A 25367-nucleotide genomic window follows, 5' to 3' on the forward strand; every position below is an offset into this window, starting at 1 on the left:
GGGCTGCTGGAATTTATCTATGCATTCATGCTTTGGCTGTTGCGTGATGAGCCAATATATTAATACTAAATTTAGGTTAAGTCAAGATAATTGTTTTTAAAATTAAATTATATACGAAATAACATAACTAATTTATGAAATTCTTGAGACAATTGAAGCCAAATAAGGATAACTTATATATCTAACTTGTATTGATTTATTACATATAAATTAATAAATCGAACTGTGTATTCAATGAAATTTTGCAGAAATTAATGAAAACAGTCAAGGGAAATTTCTTGTGTATTGTTTATTTTGTGACAATTTGATCTGGAATCGTTTGGCATTAATTTTGATTGTACAAAAAATAAACAAATAACACATAAAAAAGAGAAAAAAATTTAAGTGCTAACAGTTTGCTTTTTTAGATAACGGAACAATGCAACCAACCGCTTCTTAATGTTCTTCTGATCGTCCAGGGTGCAGCCAAGTAGAACACTTTCAAATTTCTTGTCTATTGGTCCCACATCCGATTCGAGAGCAGCATCCAAGTCCTCAGTTAGGCCAGCGCTGCTACTGCAACAGGCATTCAGATACATTTGACAACGTTGACGTGACATCACGGGATCCCCCAGTTTGATCATGGTGTCGATTTGGGCATTGATCTGGCTAAGTGACTCCTCCTGCGAAGGGTCGCGTAGAGTTTGGACATTTAGCTCCACTGTGGCCAGACGGGAGCTAACGCGTTGGATGTATAACATGCTCTCCTCACGCTCTTCTTCATTCATATTTTGTAGCATTTCATTGCCTTTGATTAGATCCATCGACATCAATAAGTAATCCCTGATCTCCTGTAAATTCAAAGCGTCCTTGCGAAACTTTTCCACACCTGCATCCAATTGATCCATAATGCTAACAAATTTTGCATTAGCATTTGCCCGTTTCTCCAGAGCTCGGCTTTCCGAATTTGGACCGGTAATGGCGCAAGTTTCTCCTCTAGTTTCTTCTTCAGGCAATTGATTGGACGCCAACAGATCTCCCCCTACCATTCCTTTTAAGTAATCTTTATTCATTGTAACTTTCAAGTTTTTGCTTTAGTTGTTGCTTTCGTGAAAATTGTCGGTCAAGTGAAATGAAATTATTATCTTCCTTTGCTCGATTCTTTTTCGAATTGACTTCTGAATGTCAGTCTACTTTGATTTCTGGGTTTAAGACTGGTAACTAGTAATAGGAATTTAATATGACTAAGAAATCAGTCTTGCTCAAATTATTTCCATTAAAATGAGTATCGTTCATCCCTAAAACCGATAAGCGATAGTTTAAGATTGATGCTACTGATTCGATAACCATAAGAGGACCTAGTGATGGCCGAATATAATTATTATTGCATTTTTTTATCTTTATTTTTTTTGTTGTGTATGAAAAAAATTTCACTTAAATTTCTAAACGTTGAATACAAGAATACAACTTAAAATTCAAGTATTTATTTAATTGAGTAAATGATTTATATCGATAACTCTATTGCAACTATGTTGACATCAAGCACGTCACCAACAATCATTTGTGCCATGTCATTAACCAAAATACCATAAACATATTAGAATAAAAAGAAACAGAATTATGTCCAAGTTAGTTGAAGTCCCAGTTCTAATGCCAAACTTGTTGAAACTTTTTCGAACTCTTGTGCCCAAATTGACAAAGGAGAAATATAAAGGACAGTATGGTCGAATAGGTGTAGTAGGTGGTTCCTTGGAGTATACAGGAGCGCCCTACTTTGCAGCAATAAGTTCAATGAAAATCGGTGCTGACTTGGCTCACATCTTCTGTCAATCAAATGCCGCCACAAGTATTAAATGCTACAGTCCTGATCTAATCGTACACCCTGTGCTAGATAAAGAGAATGCTGTGGAGCTGACAAAACCTTGGATCGAACGGCTACATGTTGTTATTATCGGACCTGGGCTAGGAAGAGAACCAAAAATATTGAAAACTACTGCCGCTATTATGAAACTCTGTCTTGATGCGGAAAAGCCTCTGGTAATAGACGCTGATGGATTGTTTCTATTGAACGACGAATTTGATATGGTGTGTGGACAGCGAAACGTTGTCCTTACACCCAATGACATTGAGTTCCGTAGATTATTTGGTGAGGACGTTCTTGTCTCGCAGGACAAGATAAATCGACTTGGAGATGGAGTTGTGGTTTTAAGAAAAGGCGCAATAGATAAAATTTACATACCACAAACTAATGAAGTTCACACATTGCCTGAAGGCGGTTCAGGACGTCGGTGCGGTGGTCAAGGAGACTTGTTATGTGGATCTCTGGCAACGTTTCTTTGTTGGTCCTTACAAACAAATCAACAGAATCCAGCTTTCTTGGCAGCTTGTGCATCCAGTTACTTTATAAAGACACTAAATTATGTAACGTTTCAAAAACTGGGAAGAAGTTTAATGGCAAGCGACATGATTATTGAAATGCCAACTGTTTTTAAGAATGAATTTGAAAATACTAAAGAAGATCTACCTTGTGACTAATAAAATTGATCCAAATCTATATCTCAAGTATACGTTATTAAACTTGTTTAATCAGACACAAAGAAACTCTTCCGAAAATTAACTCATTAGTTGGCATTCAATTCATGCTTTGAAGTGTTTTTGTTTTCTTCTTTTTTTTTTATTTCCCTTGTATTTGGTGGCGTGTTTTAGCCGCGTGTTTTAGTCACTCACCCGGAAATTCATCTCGAAAACATTATAATCAAACGTAAACTGCACTTAAGATGAAAACAGTTTGCTGGCAAAAGTAGTCATTTAGTTAGTTATCTTCCACCACTGCTCGACTACCACTCCCGATGATGCCTTCACGACGAGTTGATTAAAAAGTAAGTGCAGCCAGAGTGGAGCTGCAAACATGGGTTAATTGTAAATTGAAGCGGTTGCTGGCAAAATTATAATTTCATGTTCACAAGCACATTTGCACGCACTGTAATTTACTTAAGCATTTTCAGCCGCTATCCATATAATCTTACAGATCCCCCCTGTCTCTCCCAATGTCTCTCTCCTCTTACTGTTTGACTGGTTTGTGTGTGCGAAACTCATAATTTAGTTGACACGCCCATTAACAACCCAAGAGCAGCCTTGCTGATGGCGGAGAAGGGAGGATGGATGGATGGATGGATGGATGGCAAGAAGGGATATTGGTTTGGGTGGCATCTTGCGTCAGTGGCTCCATCAGGAACCACACTATGAGTGCCGACACAATATAAATTATATACAACATATATTAGCAGATGGTTTCCAATGTCTGGTTTCTTTGTTCAACATCCCCAACTTGTCCATGTGTGGCGGGCCCAACCCATAGAATTAGGCGTAACTAAGTATATATATTTATAATTTATGCAACTATTTCCTATATAGAGAAAATATGTATATATAAGTGCCTATATTGTAAACAAGTTCAATACCTTTTGCAGGGCCGTAGTAAAAACGATTTCCATAGGAAATCCTGTAGGCATTTCACTTTAATTTTATTATCAATTCATTGAATTATGTAATTCTTAATAGTGTAAAATGAGCTTGAACATAATTTTAGTGGAGTCTTTTTTGTTAGTTATATTTGAAAAAAGTTAATTGAGATTTAAAAATAAGTTTGTGGTTTTATATTTTACATACTCATTTTTAAAATTTTATGTGGTAACACGAAAAAGTGCCTTACGGAGCTGCCAAAGAGTCCTAAATCGAGGTCAAAAGTGCCCGATGACAATCATCTTATCAAGTCTTAGAGAGTGGCATAGCTTAAAGATGATGTTAAAACTTTGTGGGTCTGTTTAAAAGCTCATTAAAAACAGTTACTAATATTCTATTGAAAAATTCGATCTGGGAGTTTATTAATCGATTTTTAATATAACTAAAAGCATAAGATAAACAATGCTTAATTGTTAGTTGTTTTTGCCCAAAATAAACTACTACAAATTGTGGTTTATTTATGACTTTTGGCTAATTCAGAAACTCAAATACTCTAATGAAGTCTTGCATTATTAATCTCAACAAAGGCAGCACCGGATTGATTGAAAATGTTGAACATTCTTCTTGATTTAAGCCAATTATGGACTTCTTTCGTATTTTTCCGCCTCTCACAAGCGACGTGTTTGCTTTTGGGTGAAATTGCAGAACTTTCGCTGGGAAATCATTAAGACTGACAATAAATAAGTACATAAATACAAATTTCAAGAAGATGTAAAATCTACACTGTTGAATGAATAAATGTATCGTTGTTGCTGTCAAATCGAATGGATACCTCTTACCTTATGCTAACCAATAAAATATCCTCTAGGAAAATACCAAAAAATCTAAAAATCCATTCCAGATATACATACATATTTATGGGCTAGATAGTTTGAAAATTCCAACAGCTGTTCCACCTGCTGAATAAATAAATATTGCATTTTTCGTTTCGTTTGAGTGAAATATTTTCTATATTTTTGTATGTATATTTCATTTGATTTATGGAGTTTTGTGTTATTTAGCGCGTAAAGTCGCCGCATTTGAAACATTTGCATTCGGTGGGCTCCCTTAGGCGTATATCCATGGTGGCCATTTCGGGTGAGCTTAGACGAGTGCCATCTGGATCATAGCAATGGGTGAGAGTGATAACCTTCTCTTTGAGAAAACTTTCGCGACAACAATAACACTCCTGCAGGTATGGGATGAAAAGTTAACCAAAAAGTATGCTATGAAAATTTGTACACGTCCTAGGCTTTTATGCTTACTTTCAGAAACCCCGTTGGCGTTATTACCGATGGCTGCACCTGACTATTGCACAAGCCCTCGCATTTATTCACTATGACATCGGCGTTGCAGGTCCTTTGCATCCGTCCCAGCTCATCGAATTCCTCCTTGATCAAATGGATTTCGGATTTCAATGTCTCGCAGTTCTCATCGCCGGTGCCCTGGCTATAGCGCAATGCCTTCAAGCACGATGGCAACAATACCGCAACAATCAATATCAATTCCTGAACATGCATGGCTGAACTCCCGACTTCAAACTGTTCACACTTGGTTGCCTCTGCGGTTCTTTTATACCAGCCAGCAGTGGGTATGGACTCGGGAGTTCAATGATTCAATTAGATTTCATGGGCTTTTGTTACTCTGATCTGATATATGTCAAATGGCCGAGCCTGATGGAATGTTTGTGTTATTCACAGCGTGATGAGTGTATTGGTTTGAGTGAAATGGCTGGAAAAGTCGGTTATGTTGTGGTAGGACTAAACCAAACCAATGTCGATATGTGTGTGTGTGTGTGTTTCTGTTGTTAATTGGTGCTTAAATCAAATGACTGAGCCACAACTTATTGCAAGTGATGATTAGGTCAGATGAGGGTGGTAAGTAGTTCGGCTTTGAGCCTCAAACAAGTTTTAAAGATTAAGACATTCAATTGCTGTTCAATGTGAACCTTTAAATTATTTGACTTAGTTATGTAAAAAGAATTCGAAGTACAATCTAAAAGAAAATCATTTGAATAATTCGAAGTGTTTTATATGCATTTTAAATTAATTGCCCAATAAGCGAGACATATAAAGAAATATTTATTTAAAAAACCAAAGCAATGCTTATGGATTGTTTCCTTGAAATCTAACTTTTTTACATACTAAAAAGATTTAAAGTTTGAATGTAAAATTTGTTACTTCAAATGGATTTGTCTTTATCCTGAAAGAGCTGGAAAGTAAAAAAGAGAATTTAGACTCGTTTTGCTCACTAATCATTGCTTTCCTTTAAACAAATTTAAAGAATTTACACTCAATAGAACTTAAGTATGTTAAGTAAAGGAATTTAATTCAAATTCTTAAATACCAATTTCTTTAATTCATCATAGTTTAAAACTTGTGAGTGACATTCAAATCATGCAATACATTTTAAAAAGCTTTTTCGATTATGCAGCTTGAAAGGGTTTCTAGTAATTGTTCATTCTAAAATAACTAAATTAGCAAATAACAATTTTCTGGACATTTTAAATTGATTTAATATTTGACCTAGTCGAATAGCTTCTTAATTATAAAATTATTATAAAATTAAGATTTTAGGTACTAATTTTTTTTGGTACTAATTTTAATAATTTTTTTATTTTCTTCAAGGTAATTAAGGCAAATAAATCTACTGCCAAAATTCAGTGGCGGATAATGGACAAATTTTTACCAGGGGAAATCGGGGCCAATGGGAAACAAATATCGGAAATTTAGCAGGAAATTTCGTTCAGCTCCCTCTGAGATCCGCCAATGCTTTTAATTCATCGCCCAAATAATGCAAGTTCACCTTCAAAAATGCTTCTTTAAATCTCAGTTTTATTTTCCAGTCAATTCTTACAGAAAATGCATATTAGCAGTGTTTAAAAAAAAGAAAGATTTCTTCAAAAGGAATCCACTAAATTAAGTATGAAAATGACTAGTGCAGCTAATGAACCATTTCTTGGTCATATTCCAGTAGCCATTGCATCAGTTACACCTCATGACAAAAACCTACAAATCATTTCTTACAACTTTTGTTAAGTCTTCTGCAATCAAAGCGTTATATATAAAAAAAGGAAGGGAAAAAACATATTTCAGCTTTAATCAGAAGCCAGTAATATATGTTTTTACCTCTTTACCTCTTACCCGACTGAACTTGCCAACGCATCTGTGACCATATGAGAGATGTCTTCTCTTTCTCTCTCTCTCTATCTCTGTTTCTCTCTCTTTGTCGCTGTCTTATTCCCTATACATAAACAACGAGAAAGGCAGGTCTGTGGCCTGTATCTTTCCACCTCACGCATCCACAAAAACATCCGCAAAATCGCCTTTTCCCCCATGGTCGATGGGGGCTGTGCGCTTTAGAATCATCGACGCAAACGCAAAAGTCTCAATGGCGCAGTAAATTATGTTTTATTATGCAATAAAGTCAACCATAAAAATGCTGCAATAAATTAAATTAACTACTAAAAATGCTGATTTTATTTTTACCCTGAGTTTCATCTCAATGTGTGTGTGTGCGTTTATTGTGTATATGTGTGTTTCCCCCTTACTAATTTTTTTTATTTTTACTTTTTGCAAAATGTTCTTTTTGCTGTCTATGTCTGTGTCGGTGTTTGGTATCTGTATAACCTTCTACTTTTGCCTGTTTTTGATTCACTTTGTCTGTAATATTCAGAATATTTGTTTAAAATAGTTTTTATTTTTGTCATTGTTTTTTGTGATTCTGTAGTTGGTGCATTTGGTTGCACTTATGTAAATATTTCCCTCTCGTTTTTTTTTTTTTGCCAAATTTTTGTTTGGTTTATTAAATTTGTAGAGATTTTTGTTGCAGTTGCCATGTCAACGACGAGTATGCATGAAGGATATATAATTGGAATTGTAAATTTCTCATATAGTTATGTATTTCAATTATTTTTATTTGAACCATATGCAATGTGAATTTTATGCTACAAAAAATGTTTGTCTAAAATGCTTTGTCAATGAAAACAAAAAAAAAAAAAGAGGAATTTAAATGTTAAAATGTGAAATATTTTTACATTTACACCTCGAACACCAAAAGCAAAAATGAATTTCGTCTCTGCTTAATAAATTTTAAAGCGAATAAGTGGAATAAATTTGTATTTAAGACAATTTGAAGTCATAACATAAAATTAATTTCAAATCATTTTTTGCTAATTTGTTTGTTTAATCAATAAAAGAAGAAAAACCAAGACACTTACGGATTATCTTAAATTGGGTTTGAAATGAGACTACGACTTCAAAGATATTAATTGGATATGTATTTGGCACTGTTTCGAAAATTTTCAAGTTTTTTCCTATCAACAGACTTTCCTAACCATCTTAAAAAAGCAATACCATACTAATTCAACGTTAAAACTAGTTGGAATTACAATTACGGAAAAAGGAAATCATGATTTTCTAATCCAAAGTTCAGTTTTACGTAAGCATTTAATATTTATAATAGAGGATCAGATTTTCAAAGAAATTCAAATAATTCAAAATCTATTAAATGCATTTTTTTCAAGGGGATAAAAAGCTCTTATGACTTACGTGATTTTCGATTTAGCGTGTTACAAATTATCAAGACTTGACTGTATTTTATTTTCATATTAAATTTGTAATTCTACGAAATATTCTTAAAAACTATTCACGCTTCTAGCTTTCTTTTAGAAAATGGAATAAAATGTTAATGATATCATAAACACGAAACGTATCGAAAATATTTTATCAAAAATATTATTTTATTCTCACTTTTAATTTATATTTGGCATGACAAATAGAATATAAATAATGAATTTATTTAGAAAGAGTAAGTTAATGAATTTTAAGCTATGTTGGGAGTGTCAAGGGATTCATTTCCAATTTCATAACATTTCGTTCCTGGGTTTTCCAAAATCATCTTTAGTAGGGGGAGCTGATCCTTGGCAGACGATGGCACTCATGACGGCTAATGATCTTCAAGGGACGGCGGCGGGGTTGACAATTGGCTTGAGCCAATTGGCATTCGTTGGTGAGTTTATGGCAAGATTTACCATCGGTGGCATAGATAATCACTTGTTTATTGGAGCAGCGTTGGGCTTCGTGGCAATGACGGTTGTGGACGGAACCGGGCAAAACTTGAACTTCTGGAATGGATCGAGGACGTCTGGATGGAGCTGGCACAGCAGTCACTGGACGTCTGTAAGGGGCACTTGGAGCTGGGATACCAATCACTGGGCGTCTGGTGGGAACTGGGCGTCTGGTGGGAGCTGGGACAGGAGCTGGGCGTCTGGTCGGAGTACGAGGCTGACCGGGATAACCAATTACTGGTCGCCTAGATGGAGTACCAGGCTGAACTGGCGATGCAATGCCAATCACTGAACGTCTGGACGGAGTAGCGGGCTGAGTTGGAGCTGGCGATCCATTCACTGGAGCTGGTGTTGCAGCTGGTATTGGAACTGGACGAACACCATTTGTTGTTGTAGTTGTTGTTGTGGATGGTCCTGATCCATTTGGTGGCATTCCATTTGATGGATTGGAAACAGGACCTTGGGCTGCTACTGCCAAAACGAGGCAACTGAACAGAACAATAAAACGAGTTGACATTTTGTCTTGATTGTTGAATGAGAGACAACTGATACTGTTACTGCTGGAATTCATCACTTTTATAGCTCTTTAAAATGCTTACTTAGGGCAATTAAAAAGATAAGTCATCAACAAAACAGAAGCTAACAAATGAATTATCAAACAAGTTGACCTCCTCTCGGTTTGATCCAGTTCACGTCTCAGGTGCTTGCACTCTGAACTTAAGTTTCTTGAACCTAATAAAGCACGTGCAATATCTAGATGATTTATGGTAAATATCAAGCCAAAATTTCTCAGCTAAATACTTAAATAACAAATTTTTTCACATTTTTGATTTGCACAAGCGAGAACACAAAAAACCCCATTGCCCATCTTTCAGCCAAATTAGTAAATGGCTTTCAAACAATATCAAAACATCAAAGGAAGCCAACACGTTACAAAAAATGATTTACCCCTGTAAAAAGGCTTTCAGGCAACTTTCAACTTGCAAGCGGATGCACATGAATGATAACATAAAAAATACAACAACAAAAGCGCAATGTTTTAAATAAATAAATATGACACATAAAATACAAAGGCAACATTGCCATCGCTTTGGTTAGCCTTTCAAAAACAAAACAAAAAAACCCAACCAACTGAAAAAATTGTTGTCACAGAGCCGACTTTAAGATGTTCTTTATTTAGTAGAGATATTTAATTGCAGTGAAATATTTTTCTCAGTAAGTCATAGAAACTAATCTGTTTGATACTTGCAGTCGGGATGATGGATTACAAGTGGGAAAATAGATCAAATTTTTTGGTTAAAGTTTCTTATACCCTATACCCTATAGAGTTTTGCAACAAAAAAACTTGGAGTGGAAAAAGACAACTATGTAGAACACTTTGTTCAAGGCCTATTGGAAGGGCCTTTGTTCGGTACCAATTAAAATGGTTAACTACAACTTTTTTTGAAAGCAGTCTCAAGCTTTTCTTTTGTCAATGTCCAAAAACTTTGTTGATATATCTCTCTAAATCTCAAATAGTATTTAGGAGTCTGTGAACTATAACGATAACAGCCATTTATCGCCACAATTTAAAAAATATTCTTTTAAGTGGGTCATAAAACAAATAAGATACCCAAGTACATATAGTTAGGAGTCAAATTTTAGTAAAATTGCGTTTAAATTTTACTTATACATAAAAATGTTTTCTTTTATTAAAAATCAAACTTTTATTTTACTCATCGATTGATTAAATAATTGTGAAAAATTGATTAGGGAATTAAACCAAGCACTTAAAACAAAAGAAAAATAGTTCTTTCCAAAATTTTATTATAATTATATTTATCAATTTGGAGGCTTACACAATCTTATTTATTTTTGTAAGCTAGTGTAATTTATGTAGTAGTTACTAGTACCTCATATAGTCTGAAAACAGCCCAACACCCAAGTGCCTATGACTCTCCAAATGGGACTCAATTTGCAAATGTATCATTTTTTTTGTAAATCATAACTATAAAAATAATCTAGGTTCGATTTCAAAGTATTCACTTCACATAGACAAAGTAAGATTATAAATCTTTCAAACTTTAACTTCTGCTAGCTTTTCCAATATACCTTTCTTGGTTTTGGGTTTGGATAGCAGGGTATTTACACTGCAAATAACGCTACAACAAAGCGAAAACCATAGGAAACCGAACCAAACCAAAGGACAGAGACCGACCGACAGTTAATTCCGCGAAAGAGGAAATTACAATTCATGCCCTTTGGCGGGACTCTCCATGATTATCAGATCGAATTAGTGTCTGACTGGGCTTGGGTTTTGTTTCCATCTCTTTTTCCCTTTCTTTCACGCTCTCTCTCACTCTGTCTCTGTTTCCTCTTTTGTCCTGGGGCTACATGTGTGTGTGTGTGTGTGTGTGTACTTGTGTGTGCACACACACATTTTTTATTGCCGCATTTGAATGAACTTGCTGAACTGCCGCTCATATACTTCTTTTGTTTTCCCGTTGAATACAACAACCAAATACAAACTGCGCCCAGTCCTAAAGCTTGTCCTGTCATGGCCAGAGAATTTGCCCTTATTTTTTCGGTATGTTCATTTGTTTGTCCGCCAGAAACAACAAAAACCAATTCTGACAGACTTGGCAGCTGGATACAAAGAGATAGAGACCGAGAGATATTGTGAGTGGCAACTGCTCTTTGCCACCTGCAACTAAAAAAAAAAGCAAAAACCAAAATCATTTTCTAGACAATAGACAACATTTTTTTATCCTTCCTTTTCAATTAATTAAAAACCAATTTATATGGTTTTAACTTTAACAAATTAAACTGTCAGTTTTAATAAAAAAAATCAAAAATCCTAAAGTTTTATATAGAAAATCAAAATCAGAAAATACAAGTTAGAAAAATATTCCAAGAGTTATCAGCTAATAAAATGTTGTTCTACAAAATTTAATTGATATTTTTTGAAAAGTTTTGAAATGAACAAACTTTCGTTTTTATTTATCGATTCATTTAGAAGTAATTTCAACTAGTTTTGGCGTTCAAGTAGTTGTATTGCGTTACAACTCTGCAGCCTCAAAGATAAGAAAATTTGGTAGAACTACCAAATGGCTCTATTAAGAGAGAAATTAAATAATATTCACACACTTATATGGCTTTCAAAAAAATAGAATTACATAATGTTACAAATTAAAAAATAAATAAATAAATAAATGAGAGATCAATTTGAGGTTCCTTAAAAAAACTTTATTTTTGGTGTATCGATATATTCAAATAACATGTCGTATACGTAACATGATATGTGGATCTCTTCGAAAAATAGGAAGTTTTTCCAAAGACTTGATTATTATGATAATTTATTTTACTATTTTAATTAACTGACAATAAACCATTCGTGTTTCGCTTTTTAATGTGATTTCGTAGTACGTTTTCACTTTCAAATCATTCTTGAAAATTTAATAGCTTGTCTTGATCAGGATTCTCTTTTCTATGTTTGGTTTTTAATTTAAGTTTTAAAGCTTTTTGTATGCCTTTCCCTTTATTTTTTTTATTTCAGTTCATTTGATTGTTTTTTATGGATGCACGTTTCAGCTACTCGTTAGATTGATTAGAAATCAAAATGCCATTTGATCTCTAATGGCTTTGTCTTAGCTGACAAAAATTCAATAAACCATCGCAGCACCAACAACGAACAACAACGAACAACAACAACAACAATAATCAACAAATACATTAATTATAATAAATTGTCTTTAAGTGCCTCTGGTGACTGGTCTCAACTGACTCTGGACCTGGACTTTTTGGCTCTGACTTTGACTCATTATGTTAAAGACATGTGTTAATTTATGTAACTTTCCCGAAAATCTGAATGGTGAAGTTTCATTAATCATTTCTATTTTTTGTTACTTCTTTTTTTTTTTATATATTATAGTTGCTTTTCATCTTCTTTCTTTGGCCTGCCCGCCGGACTGTCTGTCTAGCTGGTTGCCTACTCTTTTATGTTATTTTTGTAGTTAATTGTTTGTCTGTAAAATGTTTATGCGCGTTTTTTTTCTGTTTTTGGGGAAGTTTTGTTGTTTTAGTCTTGTGTTGTCCATTTTGGCCAATAGCAACACCAACAACAACAACAACAAGGAAAGCATAATAACGACTTGCTGCTTTTGGCCCCTTTGACTAATGTGTGCCGCGTGTTCACGTTTTTGTTTCAATGATTTATTACACTATGACCAAAGTGTTTTTTACGTTTTTGTCTTTTCGAAAGGTTTTTAGTAAAACATATCAATCATGTTGAAATTAATTTTGATTGCATGATAAACACAAAATACAAGAAAAAACCAAAAGAAATTAAAACCCAAAAAAACATCAGCTCTATACTTATGTATTTCTGAACTATTGCATTATTAATAGATTTTGTGCAATGTGTTAAATAAAATTGTATTCTAGCACAAGGTTTGGTTTTTTTTGTGATTTTAAAAAAGTTTTGTAAATGAGACTCATTCAAATAAGTGAGTTTCCGGACCCTGTATCCAAAAATCCTGATATACATACATGCATATCGGACTTATTAGTAGTATTAACCCTGATTTTTGATTAGAAAACAATCGGCCTAACACTTTCTTTAAAATTAATAGAATTTACAATAGAATTTATAGTAGGGTCAGGTTTATTTTGGATATCAAAAAAATATCAAATCCATTACGGAATGGTCGAAATCATAGACTACAGTGTAACCCAAAAATGATTCCTTTTTATTATTGAATGTTCGAAATTGAAAGCGTTTTCAACTTAATCCCCTTAAAGTATGCAATAGGCTAGAAAAGTATTAATAGTTTTCAACAAATTCATGACTTTTTGTATGCCTTAAAATCTTGAAGTTGTTTGTTGATATACTTAATGGAAAAATGGAATTATTGGACTGCTTATTGCATACTTTAGGGGCTAAATTTCCACTATTTCAAACAAACTAAGATGAGATTTTAATAAGTTTTTTTAAAAAACATAATTTTACTAATATTTGGCTTAACAAGATGTAACTAAAATAATTTAGCTTTAATAAATTATATAGTTGAATGGCTGCCAGGATGTATAAACAATGACATTATCTCTATGATTTTGATATTACGGCATAAATATTTTTCTAATTACATGCAATGAGTGATTTATTTATTAAAGACCGAAAATGTTTAAACGCAATCCGCTTGGTAGCCTCTCGGTACCAGCAATTGCGTTTGTAACAGATGCCCCATGGCATCATAATAATGTTAAATGCTTTATAATAACCATATAAATGTTTGAAATCTATGTGCCGAATGGCAAACTGGCTAACTGGCCAGAGAAAGAGACAGAAAGAGATAGAGATCCCAGTCCAGGCCTTTAGAGTTTTGACCAGTGGACAGCCAGCTGGGTCTCTCGACAGTTGGCACAGTGAGAGGTCTCCCCGCCATGAAAATTGTTTATGAACATTTCGCATACTTTGCGTGTATGTGTATTTGTGTGTGTGTACATTTGAATTTAACTGATTTTTAATGTTGGCAACGACGACTAGTGCGAGGCTTGTGGGCGGGCTTTGGCCAGTTAAGCTAAACGGGTAGACTGAGAGATAAATAATCACATGGGGCATAACATTTGGGGTCGGACATATAACGCCATTCGGTATTAGCCAATTTGTGGCAGTTTATTGGTAAAAATGTTGGCATGATTGGACGCGGGGGCTACTGTTTAATAAACTCATTGATTTATGACTAATTAAATTAGTAACCACATTAATTTATGTTCATGTTTCATACACACACACACACATGTACAATTCTATAACTCTACTTTCAATAGGTCATTGCTACAGTCTGTCTTGCTGGTTACTGGTCACAATGAGTGAGTGGTTTCAATGATTAATGATCAGCGATATCGGTTTGTCTTGTATATATATATTTCTCTTGCCTGACCATGAAATACTAAAAATGTTTTCGCGTTTTTGATTTTCAAAGAACCTGCAACGCCTCAACTGTCAGTTGTAGATCACGATTTAAAGCGGGAAGCTTCCATCAACTCATCGTCGCACCTTGCCTTGGGTTCTATATTTTTTACATTTACCTCTACCTTCACATCGATCACCAAGTACTCCGTCTCCATCTCCCTTTCACTGGCTCTTAGTCTTCCTCCATTGTTGTAAATCGTGCAAAATGCCTTTTTTGACTTTCAGGCAGAGTTTCTGGGGTGTTACCATAGCTTCGACTTTAGCTTACTTGCTTATCCAATATTGTAATCAACTTAATAATAGGCTCCTCACTTAATGCTGATTATGGGTTTTGTGTGTTGTATGTGGCCAAGTGAATGTTGCAGATTGACTTACGCATTGTAATTTAGTAACAAAGCATAAATGTCGGTTATATGTACATACATACATGTATAAAAACTAAGTAAATTACTTGGCTAACGGGCACAGTTTAGTTTAGTTTATAACTTTCGCTTTACCACCTTGCAAAATCGTCTATATCAATTGCCTATATTGCCTATATCTAATTCCAAAAATACCTAAAATGCTGCATATATGGCCTTGATCTAACCACAACTTTTTTTTTATGTTGTCATGCATATTATATTTAAATTACTTTATAGAAAGTATGTCAAATAAAACTAAATCAATTTGTTACACACAATTTAATTCTTCTATTTTCGACATTTTTATAGAGATTTAGTATGATTTGTAGGTAATGAGCAGCTAACTTATTAAAAGGTTAAAAAAGATACACCAGATTTTTACATGTTTTTTTGCACTAACTTCTTATCGGTGAAATAGACTCGCTTGAGTTATTGGCTCAGGTCAATCTGTCAGTACCATGTAGACGAAGTAGACATCCTATTATACCTTTAACTCTTACTTACTGTGCCTTGCATGAACCTTTTATAGTCCTCTGCTCTGATTTCAACTTTCTATTCCCCGTAATCTGCTCTGCTTTCTTGAAACATCTGTTCTCTTCTATGAGTTCGTAGATAGCTATAGGATTATTTTTTTTTTTTGTGGCATGCGTTTTACGTCATCGGTCGGTTGGGTGGGAGGTGGTCATCTATCTGCTTGGGGTCGCGCATGACTGGCTTTGCCCTGGTGTCATACTTGAACGTTCTGCGTATAGTATCATCAACGTCTACTAAAAGAGAAGTATAACTTCACTTTTATAGAAGTATAAAAGTTTAAAAGTTCTCTGATATAAAATATGAGAGAACAACTAAAGTAACTGTTGCCCTTATTATTTTTTTAAATAAGTTAACTTAAGTCGTGGTAAAGACTTAAACAATTCAGCAATTTCCCCTGTTTGCATTTTGTCAGTATCAGGACTGACCAAAATTTTATACCTTTTCCATAAATTACCAATTCGGTGTAAAAAGAGTTTAAAAAGGTTTGAAAAATATATAAGAGATCTAAATATATTTCGGGACTTTTATACTCCCCTTGGATACGTCCATGTTTTAATTGCATGCCGACATAACAAGTTAAGTGATAAGTTTGTTGTGATTTTAAGCAAATTAAGTAAGTAAATTAAGTAATTAATAAGTCTCCAGTTCAATTAAATTAGACTTAAACTTTAAAGTTTCTTACGTCTTCATAATATGATAAGCTAATTTTTAAGAAAAGTTGAAAACTTAAGATTAAAAGTGTTTAAATCGTTGCAATAATTGATTTTTAAACGTTGATCAGTCTACTGAGACAATTTGCTAGCTATATCTCTTGTAGACTCAGTTATCGGTGATTATGCAGACCAAAAGACTGGTAAACGTTTTGGCTTTTGTATACTTCGCACTCTATGGTTTACCAAAAAGGTAAGCCAGCTTATTCATACAATTTATAGTAAATTGTTACTTAACATTTGGTAAATAGCTGATATAATAAAGAAAATATACTCTTAAGAAAATATCCTTTCTTAATCAAATTATTTTAAAAAAACAGTTAAAGGTTATTTCTGGTTGTTTAATTTTTACTCATCATGGCATAAACCAAAAAAAAATATATATATTTTAGAGAACGAGTCAAACGTGTTGGCTAAAATAAATTAAATCAAGATTGATTGATTGCTTAGAGATATTTTTATTAGATGCAATAATACTTGATCGCATGAGCAATATAGAGTTTCATTTAGAACTCCGTGTATATCATTAAATGTATAATATATTGGATATACCCAAAATCGACTTCTCTAGTTAATTCATTAGTTTAGAGAACAACAAAATTTTATGTTATTGGGAGCAACATTATAGAAGACCTCATCAACGGATTTCCTCCCACCCCGAGCCACGTATAAAAAAAAAAACTTGACAAATAAGTTACGCTTAATTTTCTGGCAACCGTTTAAAAAACCGAAACACGCAACACATTTGGACAGCGGCACAAGCACCTAAAGCAAACCCATTAAAAGCGACGCGCCACTTTTGATAAAAAATTCAAAGCCCAAAACCAAATCACCAAATCAACAAAATAACCAAATACTAACCAACATTGAGAAAATATACAAAAATAAAAAACTGAAACTGAAACACAAACCGAGTAGAGGAGAGTCAGTAGAGTCATAAACTTTGAATTTTACGACGCTGTGTGGTCTCATTTGACATATTGTGGGCTTTACGATTCCAAAATTAATGACACCATAGCAGGTAACGGGCGTTGGATTGGGGGCGCCCGGGTTTGGGTTGGCTCACTGGTTGACTGGCTGACTGGCTGGCTGGTGCCATACCGGTTTCAGTTTGTATTTTGTTTTAAACGACAGCCTCATCAGTTAATAAGACACATACCCATTTTTATGGCATTAAACGACGACAAGTGAAACATAAAATATATATTTACTTTATTTTTATGCGAGGCCCCTAACGAAACGATGGAACAACAATTTGCAATGCAAATTGATCAACGCGTTTGGTTAGTTTCTAAAAATTTCATTGGATTTCATTTGATTTCATTTCGGGGGCTTCATTTGGTTTTCATATGGTTTGTTTCATTTGGCTATCGATTGGCCCCAAATAAATCGCAATCAACTTAATTTACGATCCGCAACAAAAATTCTACGTTGTTTGGAGTTCAAATTAATTAATTTCAGTTTAATTTGAGTGTATAAATTTTCGTATCGCATCGAATACTGAAAACCGAACTGAACACTGAAGTCAAGTGAAGTGAAGCGCAATAAAGTGAGGTGAAGTCAAGCGTTGAATTTATGATAAAATTGCATTTAAATGCCTTGTAATTTTCCCCCTTACCACCCCGAACAACATAAGCTAATTAAATGAATGTTCGATCTGGATACAAATATAATTAAGTTTATTAAACAATTGATTGAGGACTTAAATTTGTAAAAGCATATATAAATAAAAATCGATATTGGCAATCAGAATTCAATCAAATGAACAACAATTTAAATGGCTTACAGAAGTTTTTTTTTTGTTCCTTCATTTGAGCCTTTGTGTCAATTGATTTTATGGAATTTTGATGCGTTTTTTTGAAAGTTGAAAACAAAATGTTACTATAAAGTATTTGCTATAACAAACTGACATTAAAAAGCATTAAAAGCCTTTGTAAAATGCCTGTTTAATTTCATAAATATATATTATATAACTATATAATAAACTCTAAAATATATATATTCAAAATATTGTCCTTATCTGATGTCAACTACATATATAAGCTGAGGTTGAACTTATTTGCAATAATAAATTATAATATGTCTGCATCTAAAACTTTTACTTTTATCAAGCACTTCAAAGAGTTATTCGATTTCTCCTATTTCCTACCTACCTTTCTTATAACCCATAATTGTCTGCTTAAGTCCTCCAGGTTAAATAGAAAGCAAAACTCCAAAAGCCGACAACTGAAGGGAGTAGATTCAGTAGACCATATTTAGACTCAACTTGGCACATAGTAACTTACTTCATCTTGCTGTTTCTATAAGTCTCTTGGCATCTTTCGGATCATTTCGTTTTTTTAATCAGACAAACATATGTACAAGCTGATTGAATTCTGATTTATGAACTTACAGGGAAAGAAAATGAAGGAAAAAAACAAAAAATTGTAATCCCTTAAATGCATAAGCTGTGCTCCCCTTCTCAAGAGCAGTAAATTCTTTTTGCATGACTCTCCTCTCACAGGCAAAGGGATAATTTGGGTCAAGTCAGCCGACAATATGCGTAAAATATATATATCTACATAAATTATAAATCATTTTTCTACATAAATTATCCATCTATCGATGTGATTGGGTGTGTGTCTGTGTGCAACAGATATACCCTGTAACTTAAAGATGGGAATGTACATATGTTATAGGTAAAACGCTTAAGCATACAGATTTGTAGTCGTAAATTCGATACTGGATCTTAAATTTTAAGTATTACGGCTGTTAAAATTGTTTTCATTCATTATGAATAATATTTTTGATGAGAAAGAATGAATATGCAAATATAAAGTAAGTATCATGACCCCTTTCAGATTTTTTCCTGATAAGCTAGATATCTCACATTAAGCTCTTTAGATACTCAGACATGACATTCTCTTCTTATGCAATAGCATAGATCTAAATGATCTCAAGAAATATTGTTTTTGTAATTTAACACTCGACTTAGAGCCAAAAATTTTCAAAAACTCTTAACTTTGTTTTATTATTATTATTATTTATTTGTTTATTTATTTATAATGTGATTGGGTAGTGATTTTTTTTTCTCATTTCTTCAAAATGTGCGATGAACGAGATAGAAAACTTTAAGATTTCTTAATATAGAATAGGTATTAGTAGGTATTGACTAGATTCAGTATTATTTGGAACCTTTTTTAAAGCATTATATATTGGAAACGATTTTTTTCTATTCCTTTATGGATATGTGTTTAATTTAATTGACCAAAAATAAACAAAGTGAACAAAATGAGGTTCTAAATTTCTATCCCGCGGTGTATATGCTTTGTAATGATTTTAATGTTATAGAATCAATCCTAAGAATCGATTCCCGTCTTTGATAAGAGTACATACAAAGGAAGTTTTAATATAAAACAACATTAAGTGATCTATTAAATTGTTAATTGAGAATTTAATTTAATTATTGGTAGTTAAGTAGAGCTGAATTGCAAAATTTTAACCCCATTTTAAACACAGAGTAAATTTGGACTTACCTTTCACTAATTGCATTTATTTTCGTATTAAAAAATGTATTATATTGGCTTAAGACTAGTTTAATCAGCAGATACTAATTTCTTTGGCTCCACAGAAACAAAAGAAGGTTTTTAGGGCCTAATCAAAACAAATTACAAAATTTAAAAAATATGTGCAGGGTATTTCAAAGTCCTTGCCTTAATTGCGTGCCTTATCTCAGGTGTTTCAACGTGGTGGTTCAGCGGCACAAATGAAGAGTATGGAAAAAAAACGTAAAAAGAAAAAACTTTTGCCATCTATTCGCATTTTCATGGGTGATTTCTCTTTTTAGTGGCCGCAGTCTTTTATTCATTGTCGCGTATATTCATAAATCAAGGCTTATTTCGCTAGCTCTCAGTTTTTTATGTTATTTATTTGCCGTGTGTGTGTGTGTGCGAGTATGTGTGTGTGTGTGTGTGTACGTTATGATATTCATCCCCTCCTTTTTTTGCCATTTGTTGGGTTGGCTACACAATTTGTTTAACAGACAGGCTGCACATCCTTGCGTTATCCTGTTGCCCCTGTTCTTGTTGTTGCTCTTGCTATTGCTGTTATATTACAAATGACTGTGGAATATTTATAAGCATCATAAATTTAATTTATGTCGCCGCTGCTCCCGCCGCCGCGTTTATTGTGCGCATAATAAACGCTCCTCCCGAATGCCTTTCCTCCACATCCATTCAAGTAATTTATTATTTTTATACGTTCCATAGCTCTATGTGAGTGTGTGTGTGTGTGTGTATGAGTGAGTGTGTTTGTGGCACGCATTTTATACATTATATAAAATATAGTGCGAAAATTGCAGTAGCTATTATTTTTATTTATTGTGGCATTCTCTTTTTCTTTTTTTTTGTTTCGTTGTGTGGTAAGTGATAAATATATGTTTTTTTTTTTTTGGTTTTAGGGATTTGAGTTAGGTTTTTGTTGGCTATTTTTGGAATGGCATGTAAATTGATTGAAACATTTAACTTAACCAATATAAACCCACGTATTTTAGATTTAATAAAGTTACCAGCTGGTAACTACAATTTACAACTTGCCATTTTTTTTTTTAACGCAGTATCGAAAGGTCTGAACATTTTAAGGAATAATGACAGATAATTATCCAATCGACTTGATTTAATATTAAAAATTGGATCAATATTCGATCAAAAATTAGATTTTCTAACAGTTATTCTAACCCAGATTCTTTGTTAACCTATTCGGAAGTTTATAATATACTTTATAATGTTTTTATAACCACACATCTGTAGCTAGATAGAAAAAGGATCGATTGACAAATGTTACCTTGCTATATTTGCTAACTCCTAATTGTTGATTTAGCTCTTCTAAAAACCTTCAAGCCCACAAAGACCCATTTAAGACTTATATTAAATTGTATACTAAATTAAACTAAAACTTGAAGAATTTTAAACATTGAAACTCAATACGTTAACTTTGCAAGGTCAAAAAGCTTTGAACTCATCAATTTAAACAAGAACTTAAAAAAAATTGTTGTTTCAACTTTTGATTCCTGTGGAAAATTTCAAATAGTTGGTATTAATTGAAAGTCGGTTTATTTCGCTTTTGGAAAATATTTGCCTGATTTATTTTTGGTTTAGTAACAATTATAACTGAAACATTTTTTTTGGTATATGCAACAAGGGAATCAAAACAATTCTTAATGGGTGGTGCAACTTAATGGTAACCGTGTCCATGCTCAAAACTGTGCTCATGTGCAACATGTGAATGACCATGGCCATGTTCCTGTTTCAAGGAGTAGCCAGATGAGCTGCTGCCATGAGAGTGACCATGACCATGTCCGTGACCGTGGTGGCTGTAATCCTCATGACCATGTCCAGAATGAGTAGCGAATTCCTCGAAGTCAACGTGTCCGCCCTCATAGCCGCTGTGTTGCTGGTGATGGTGTTCGGGAGCGGAATGATGATGGACCTTCTCGCGATGGACCTGAGCTTCGAAACCCTTGTGCTTGTCGGCAGTGTAGTGAACAGTACGCTTATGGCCATCGGCATCAATCAACTCATAGTGTCCAGTAACCTTATCGCCATGACGTGATTCACTCTGAGCCTTAACATCGCCAGTTTTGTGATCCTTGACTCCATACTTGAAATCGTATTCGGCATGAGAGTCGTGGTGATCATCATGATGATGGTGATGATCCTCATGATGATGATGATCGTCATGAGAAGTCAAATGCACAGAGGCATGACTTGTGGCACCACCGCCATGACCATGTCCACCATGTCCATGGAAGGGAGCTGCCTGCAGGATTGCAAAGGCCGATACTAAGGCTAAGGCAGTGAAAAACTAAGAAACAAGCAAAATAAATATATTAATTTTAGTTTGTTTGATTTAAATTCACTTACCATCTGGGCCATGGTTCTGCTGCTAATGTATGAGTTGATCTTAGCTAGGCTTCGGTAGGTTGTGAACTGTGTCTAAACAGAGTTCAGTCTGCAGCTTTTATAGTGCCCCCCACTAAATTAGTTTGAACTTTCGAAAGCAAAGTTTAGCCACTTTAGTAACGCCCAATTTTCGGTTCAAGTTCAGTTTTGCTTTCGCTTTAGAAAGAGGCTAAAGACCTGCAATTATGGACCTACATACAAACATATATGCAATCGACCTTTTCGGTTTTTCTTTTTGTATGGCATGTGTAAATCCAATCCAATCCAATTCAATCCAATCCCAAAGTAGTAATTCATTGGCCTTTTGGCATGGCCAATTTAAAATGGCATTGTTTATGTTTAATCCCCTCCAAACTCCAAGCAAGCAAAGCAACTTTATACACGGATTGAACAAACGAGCTGGAAAAAAAAGAAGAACAAACGAGAAGAAAAGATTTATATGCCAGGCAAACGTTGAGTCGTTGACGTCAATCAGGCCTGACAAAAAGTCATCAGAATTGCAATTGCCTTGAAGATCCCTCCAAGATCGTAGAGGACAACAAGGAGTCAGTCAGTCAGTCAGCCAGCCAGCCAGTCTTTGCAGTTGCAATCCAAGATGCGGTTGCTGCTGTCAGTAGTCAATCGGCTACCGTCTGTCAATGTCGTGTCGCCTTCATCAAAGGCAATTGACAATGGCATTCGACTAAGAAAAAGGATTTCGGATTATCCGACTATCGGACAGTTGAAGCGAATTCAATAACAATCGTTATAATTTGCATTTTGATGCGTAAATTAGCTGAGAATGTGAAGAATGCATGACAACAAGAATGTTACGGCAAATAAATAGAATATCTCGCATAGAACGATAGCTTTTTAATACACAGTTTAAATACTTTGAATATAATTCTATTGATGCTTGAAAAATATAAGCATAAACTAAGTATTTGATTAGAATGAAGGGAAAAAGTAGTAATTCCCAACTAGTTCGGGTAAAATTCACTTTTTAAGAGTCGAAATGTCGCTACACAGGCAACCTGCTCATTTTTGTATGTCCTCAAAATGACCTTGAATAAATTGAAATAAAATTCGTCACAAAAATATTCTAATTTGCTTCAAATCCAAAATATAAAAAGCCTCAATGGAAACTAAAGATTTCAGCAAAGATTGGAGTTTGGCGGTTTCAGAATATATATCTTTCGCAAAAAGTCAATCCTCTCTAAAATTATATAAAGGGAGGGCAAAAACTTCTTATTAAATTAAGAAAATTGCATGTAACTAGCATAAATTTAATAATAACACAAATGAGTTAAATAATTTATAGTCGGCTAAAAGCTGTATATTTTTGCAATTACAAGTAAAACCTTCCCTTTGGCCATTGTCGACGATTCGTTAAAAAAAAAAAACCCTTTTTCCATCACCGAAATAGCCTTTTTCGCATTCACAAATACACATACATATCTGACTGAGTGACTGAAAGCAGCTTTTGCTACTGTCAGTCAAAAAGGCTGCAAAACGCAATGTTGTTCGTTGGTTGGTTTCGTGGGTTTCGCCGGTATCGGCTTGGTTGGTTCAGTTGGTTGGCTTGGTTCACTGTTGTCAGTGTCATTTCTGGCTGCGTTTTGTGGGCACATTTCGGCTGCTTGATTACTCATGTCAATCAGGCTTCCAAACAGCGACGACATGCTGTCAATCTTTGTGTCATGGCCGCTAAAGTTTTTCCCTGCGTTTTTTGGAGTTGAAGTTGAAGTTGGCTGGAAAACAAGTACGCTTGATTGTCGGGGCTCCAAAAGGCAAGGAGGCAAAGAGATACGACAAAGGGAGAGAAAAAAAACAAACGAAAAGGAAATACTGATGATGCCACAAAGGTGCAGGGTAAATGGCAGTGACAGTGACAGTAGCAGTACTTGATGTTTGTTGTTGTTGTTGTTGCTGTTGTTGCCATTGGATTGATGTGCATTGTATGTAAATTGGGCGGTCGTTTTCGCATTTGATGCCCTGTCAAGGGATAATCAACAGCAGCAACAGCAACAGCAATACCAGCAAACCGCCTGACGTTGGACAACTTCAGTTTCAACATCAACTTGCAACTTCCAACTGCCAACTATCGAACCGACAGTTGCAGCCACAGGCAGCAGCAGCAGCAACAGCAGCAGTAGGAGCAACAGCAACAACTCATTATGCAGACGCATAAAAATTGCTTTAGCTCTCTCCCCCGTTTCGATGGCATCGATCTTTTACTTTGCTATAACGAGCTTGGAGAGCTTAAGGTAAAATATACGACCAAAATGTCTCGATAATTTGCAACATCTCAAAACGTGTCCTCACCCTCACTCACCCTTCCTTCTCAGTTTTTCGTTAGCTGGCAGTACTGGTATTTTTTTTTTGCTTTTTAATCCTGGCTTTCCATAAATTTTGCTCCGACATTTTGCTGTACCGAAAATTGAAAACGACATGACTGAAACTTGTTGACAGATATTCCTTTGACAGGGCACCGTCAACTGTCATTGAACAAAACCCACCGCAAAGGTCCAGCAGTCATGGCAATTGATGGTTTCTTGTTTAGGGTTTCGGTTTGTCCATGCTATAGTCGTCATCATTAACCGATTGCCTGCGATAAGGCAACTTAAGGTAGGGTAAAGAGTATTTGCATTGATACTTCTTACAATTGGAATTTTTTACAGCATACGATTTTCGATTATTTTCATACATTTTTTCATAATCGATAGATATCGGTTACTCGATAGTTATTCGTTGCAAGCACACCACAATTTTTTAATTTACATTATATTTCAAATAAGACGAAAAAAACCTTGCTGCATGTTTCAAGTTATTCTTTATTCATCTGCTTCTGGTTAACTTTTATTGCAGTTGTTTTAAGTTATTTATTATTTATCTACTTTAGGTTATGTTTAGGTTTAAAGAACATTTATTTTCATTGGGACATACATTAAAATATTTAAAATTTTAATAGATTTGTTTCAGTTTTATTATTTGAATACAATTGGAAATTTTATAGGCTATTGTATGTATCTGTATGTTGAATTTGGCAGAAGCTGGCAGATCAAGGATGAGAAATCTTTCATATAGCCCTTTCATGTGTGTTAGATATCCATTAATCTTGCTTAATCTTGCTCTTTATACATATCTCTTGAAACAATTTTTTTTCTTTTCATATCCTTCAAAACACTGACAAAAAGAATGCAGCTCCTTGCACTTTGCCTTCCTACTCGGTTATCTGCTACAGTAAAAAAGCATGAGAATAATTTCAAATATCACATAGTATTTATTTAAATAATACGA

General features: G+C 34.3%; 4 protein-coding genes across 5 annotated transcripts; 1 reads left to right on the forward strand and 3 right to left on the reverse strand.

The window, feature by feature from the left end:
- Positions 1-274: 274 nt before the first annotated feature.
- On the reverse strand, positions 275-1267 carry LOC6643715 (BAG family molecular chaperone regulator 2). The gene has a single exon (XM_002066407.3). The coding sequence runs from the start codon at positions 1050-1052 to the stop codon at positions 381-383; it is 672 nt and encodes a 223-aa protein (XP_002066443.2). The 5' UTR covers positions 1053-1267; the 3' UTR covers positions 275-380.
- Positions 1268-1524: 257 nt separating this feature from the next.
- Positions 1525-2533, forward strand: LOC6643716 (ATP-dependent (S)-NAD(P)H-hydrate dehydratase). The gene has a single exon (XM_002066408.2). It carries the CDS (start codon positions 1600-1602, stop codon positions 2512-2514), a length of 915 nt encoding a protein of 304 aa, XP_002066444.1. The 5' UTR covers positions 1525-1599; the 3' UTR covers positions 2515-2533.
- A 1965-nt stretch (positions 2534-4498) lies between these two features.
- Positions 4499-5009, reverse strand: LOC6643717 (partner of bursicon). The gene is made up of 2 exons (XM_002066409.2): positions 4746-5009; positions 4499-4669 (listed from the first exon to the last, which is right to left on the reverse strand). Exons 1-2 carry the CDS (start codon positions 4998-5000, stop codon positions 4499-4501), a joined length of 426 nt encoding a protein of 141 aa, XP_002066445.1. The 5' UTR covers positions 5001-5009.
- A 16263-nt stretch (positions 5010-21272) lies between these two features.
- LOC6643719 (histidine-rich glycoprotein) lies at positions 21273-24528 on the reverse strand. 2 transcript variants are annotated; one of them, XM_002066411.3, is made up of 3 exons: positions 24403-24528; positions 22050-22487; positions 21273-21990 (listed from the first exon to the last, which is right to left on the reverse strand). In XM_002066411.3, the coding sequence occupies exons 2-3, from the start codon at positions 22059-22061 to the stop codon at positions 21361-21363; spliced, it is 642 nt and encodes a 213-aa protein (XP_002066447.1). In that variant the 5' UTR covers positions 22062-22487; positions 24403-24528; the 3' UTR covers positions 21273-21360. The 2 variants fall into 2 exon arrangements, with proteins under 2 accessions (XP_002066447.1, XP_046866937.1); XM_047010981.1 differs by having other exon boundaries at positions 24393-24528.
- Between the last annotated feature and the right edge of the window lie 839 nt (positions 24529-25367).

This window comes from Drosophila willistoni (genome assembly GCF_018902025.1).
Source record: "Drosophila willistoni isolate 14030-0811.24 chromosome 2R unlocalized genomic scaffold, UCI_dwil_1.1 Seg200, whole genome shotgun sequence".
Classification (NCBI taxonomy): domain Eukaryota; kingdom Metazoa; phylum Arthropoda; class Insecta; order Diptera; family Drosophilidae; genus Drosophila; species Drosophila willistoni.

What these genes read in the sequence shown, in the direction of transcription:
- LOC6643715 (XM_002066407.3), bottom strand. Translation starts at nt 1,052, where the DNA reads ATGAATAAAGATTACTTAAAAGGAATGGTAGGGGGAGATCTGTTGGCG.
- LOC6643717 (XM_002066409.2), bottom strand. Translation starts at nt 5,000, where the DNA reads ATGCATGTTCAGGAATTGATATTGATTGTTGCGGTATTGTTGCCATCG. An exon ending in CGCCAACGGGGTTTCTGAAA is followed by an intron (nt 4,670 to 4,745) that starts GTAAGCATAAAA and finishes CCATACCTGCAG; the next exon opens with GAGTGTTATTGTTGTCGCGA.
- LOC6643716 (XM_002066408.2), top strand. Translation starts at nt 1,600, where the DNA reads ATGTCCAAGTTAGTTGAAGTCCCAGTTCTAATGCCAAACTTGTTGAAA.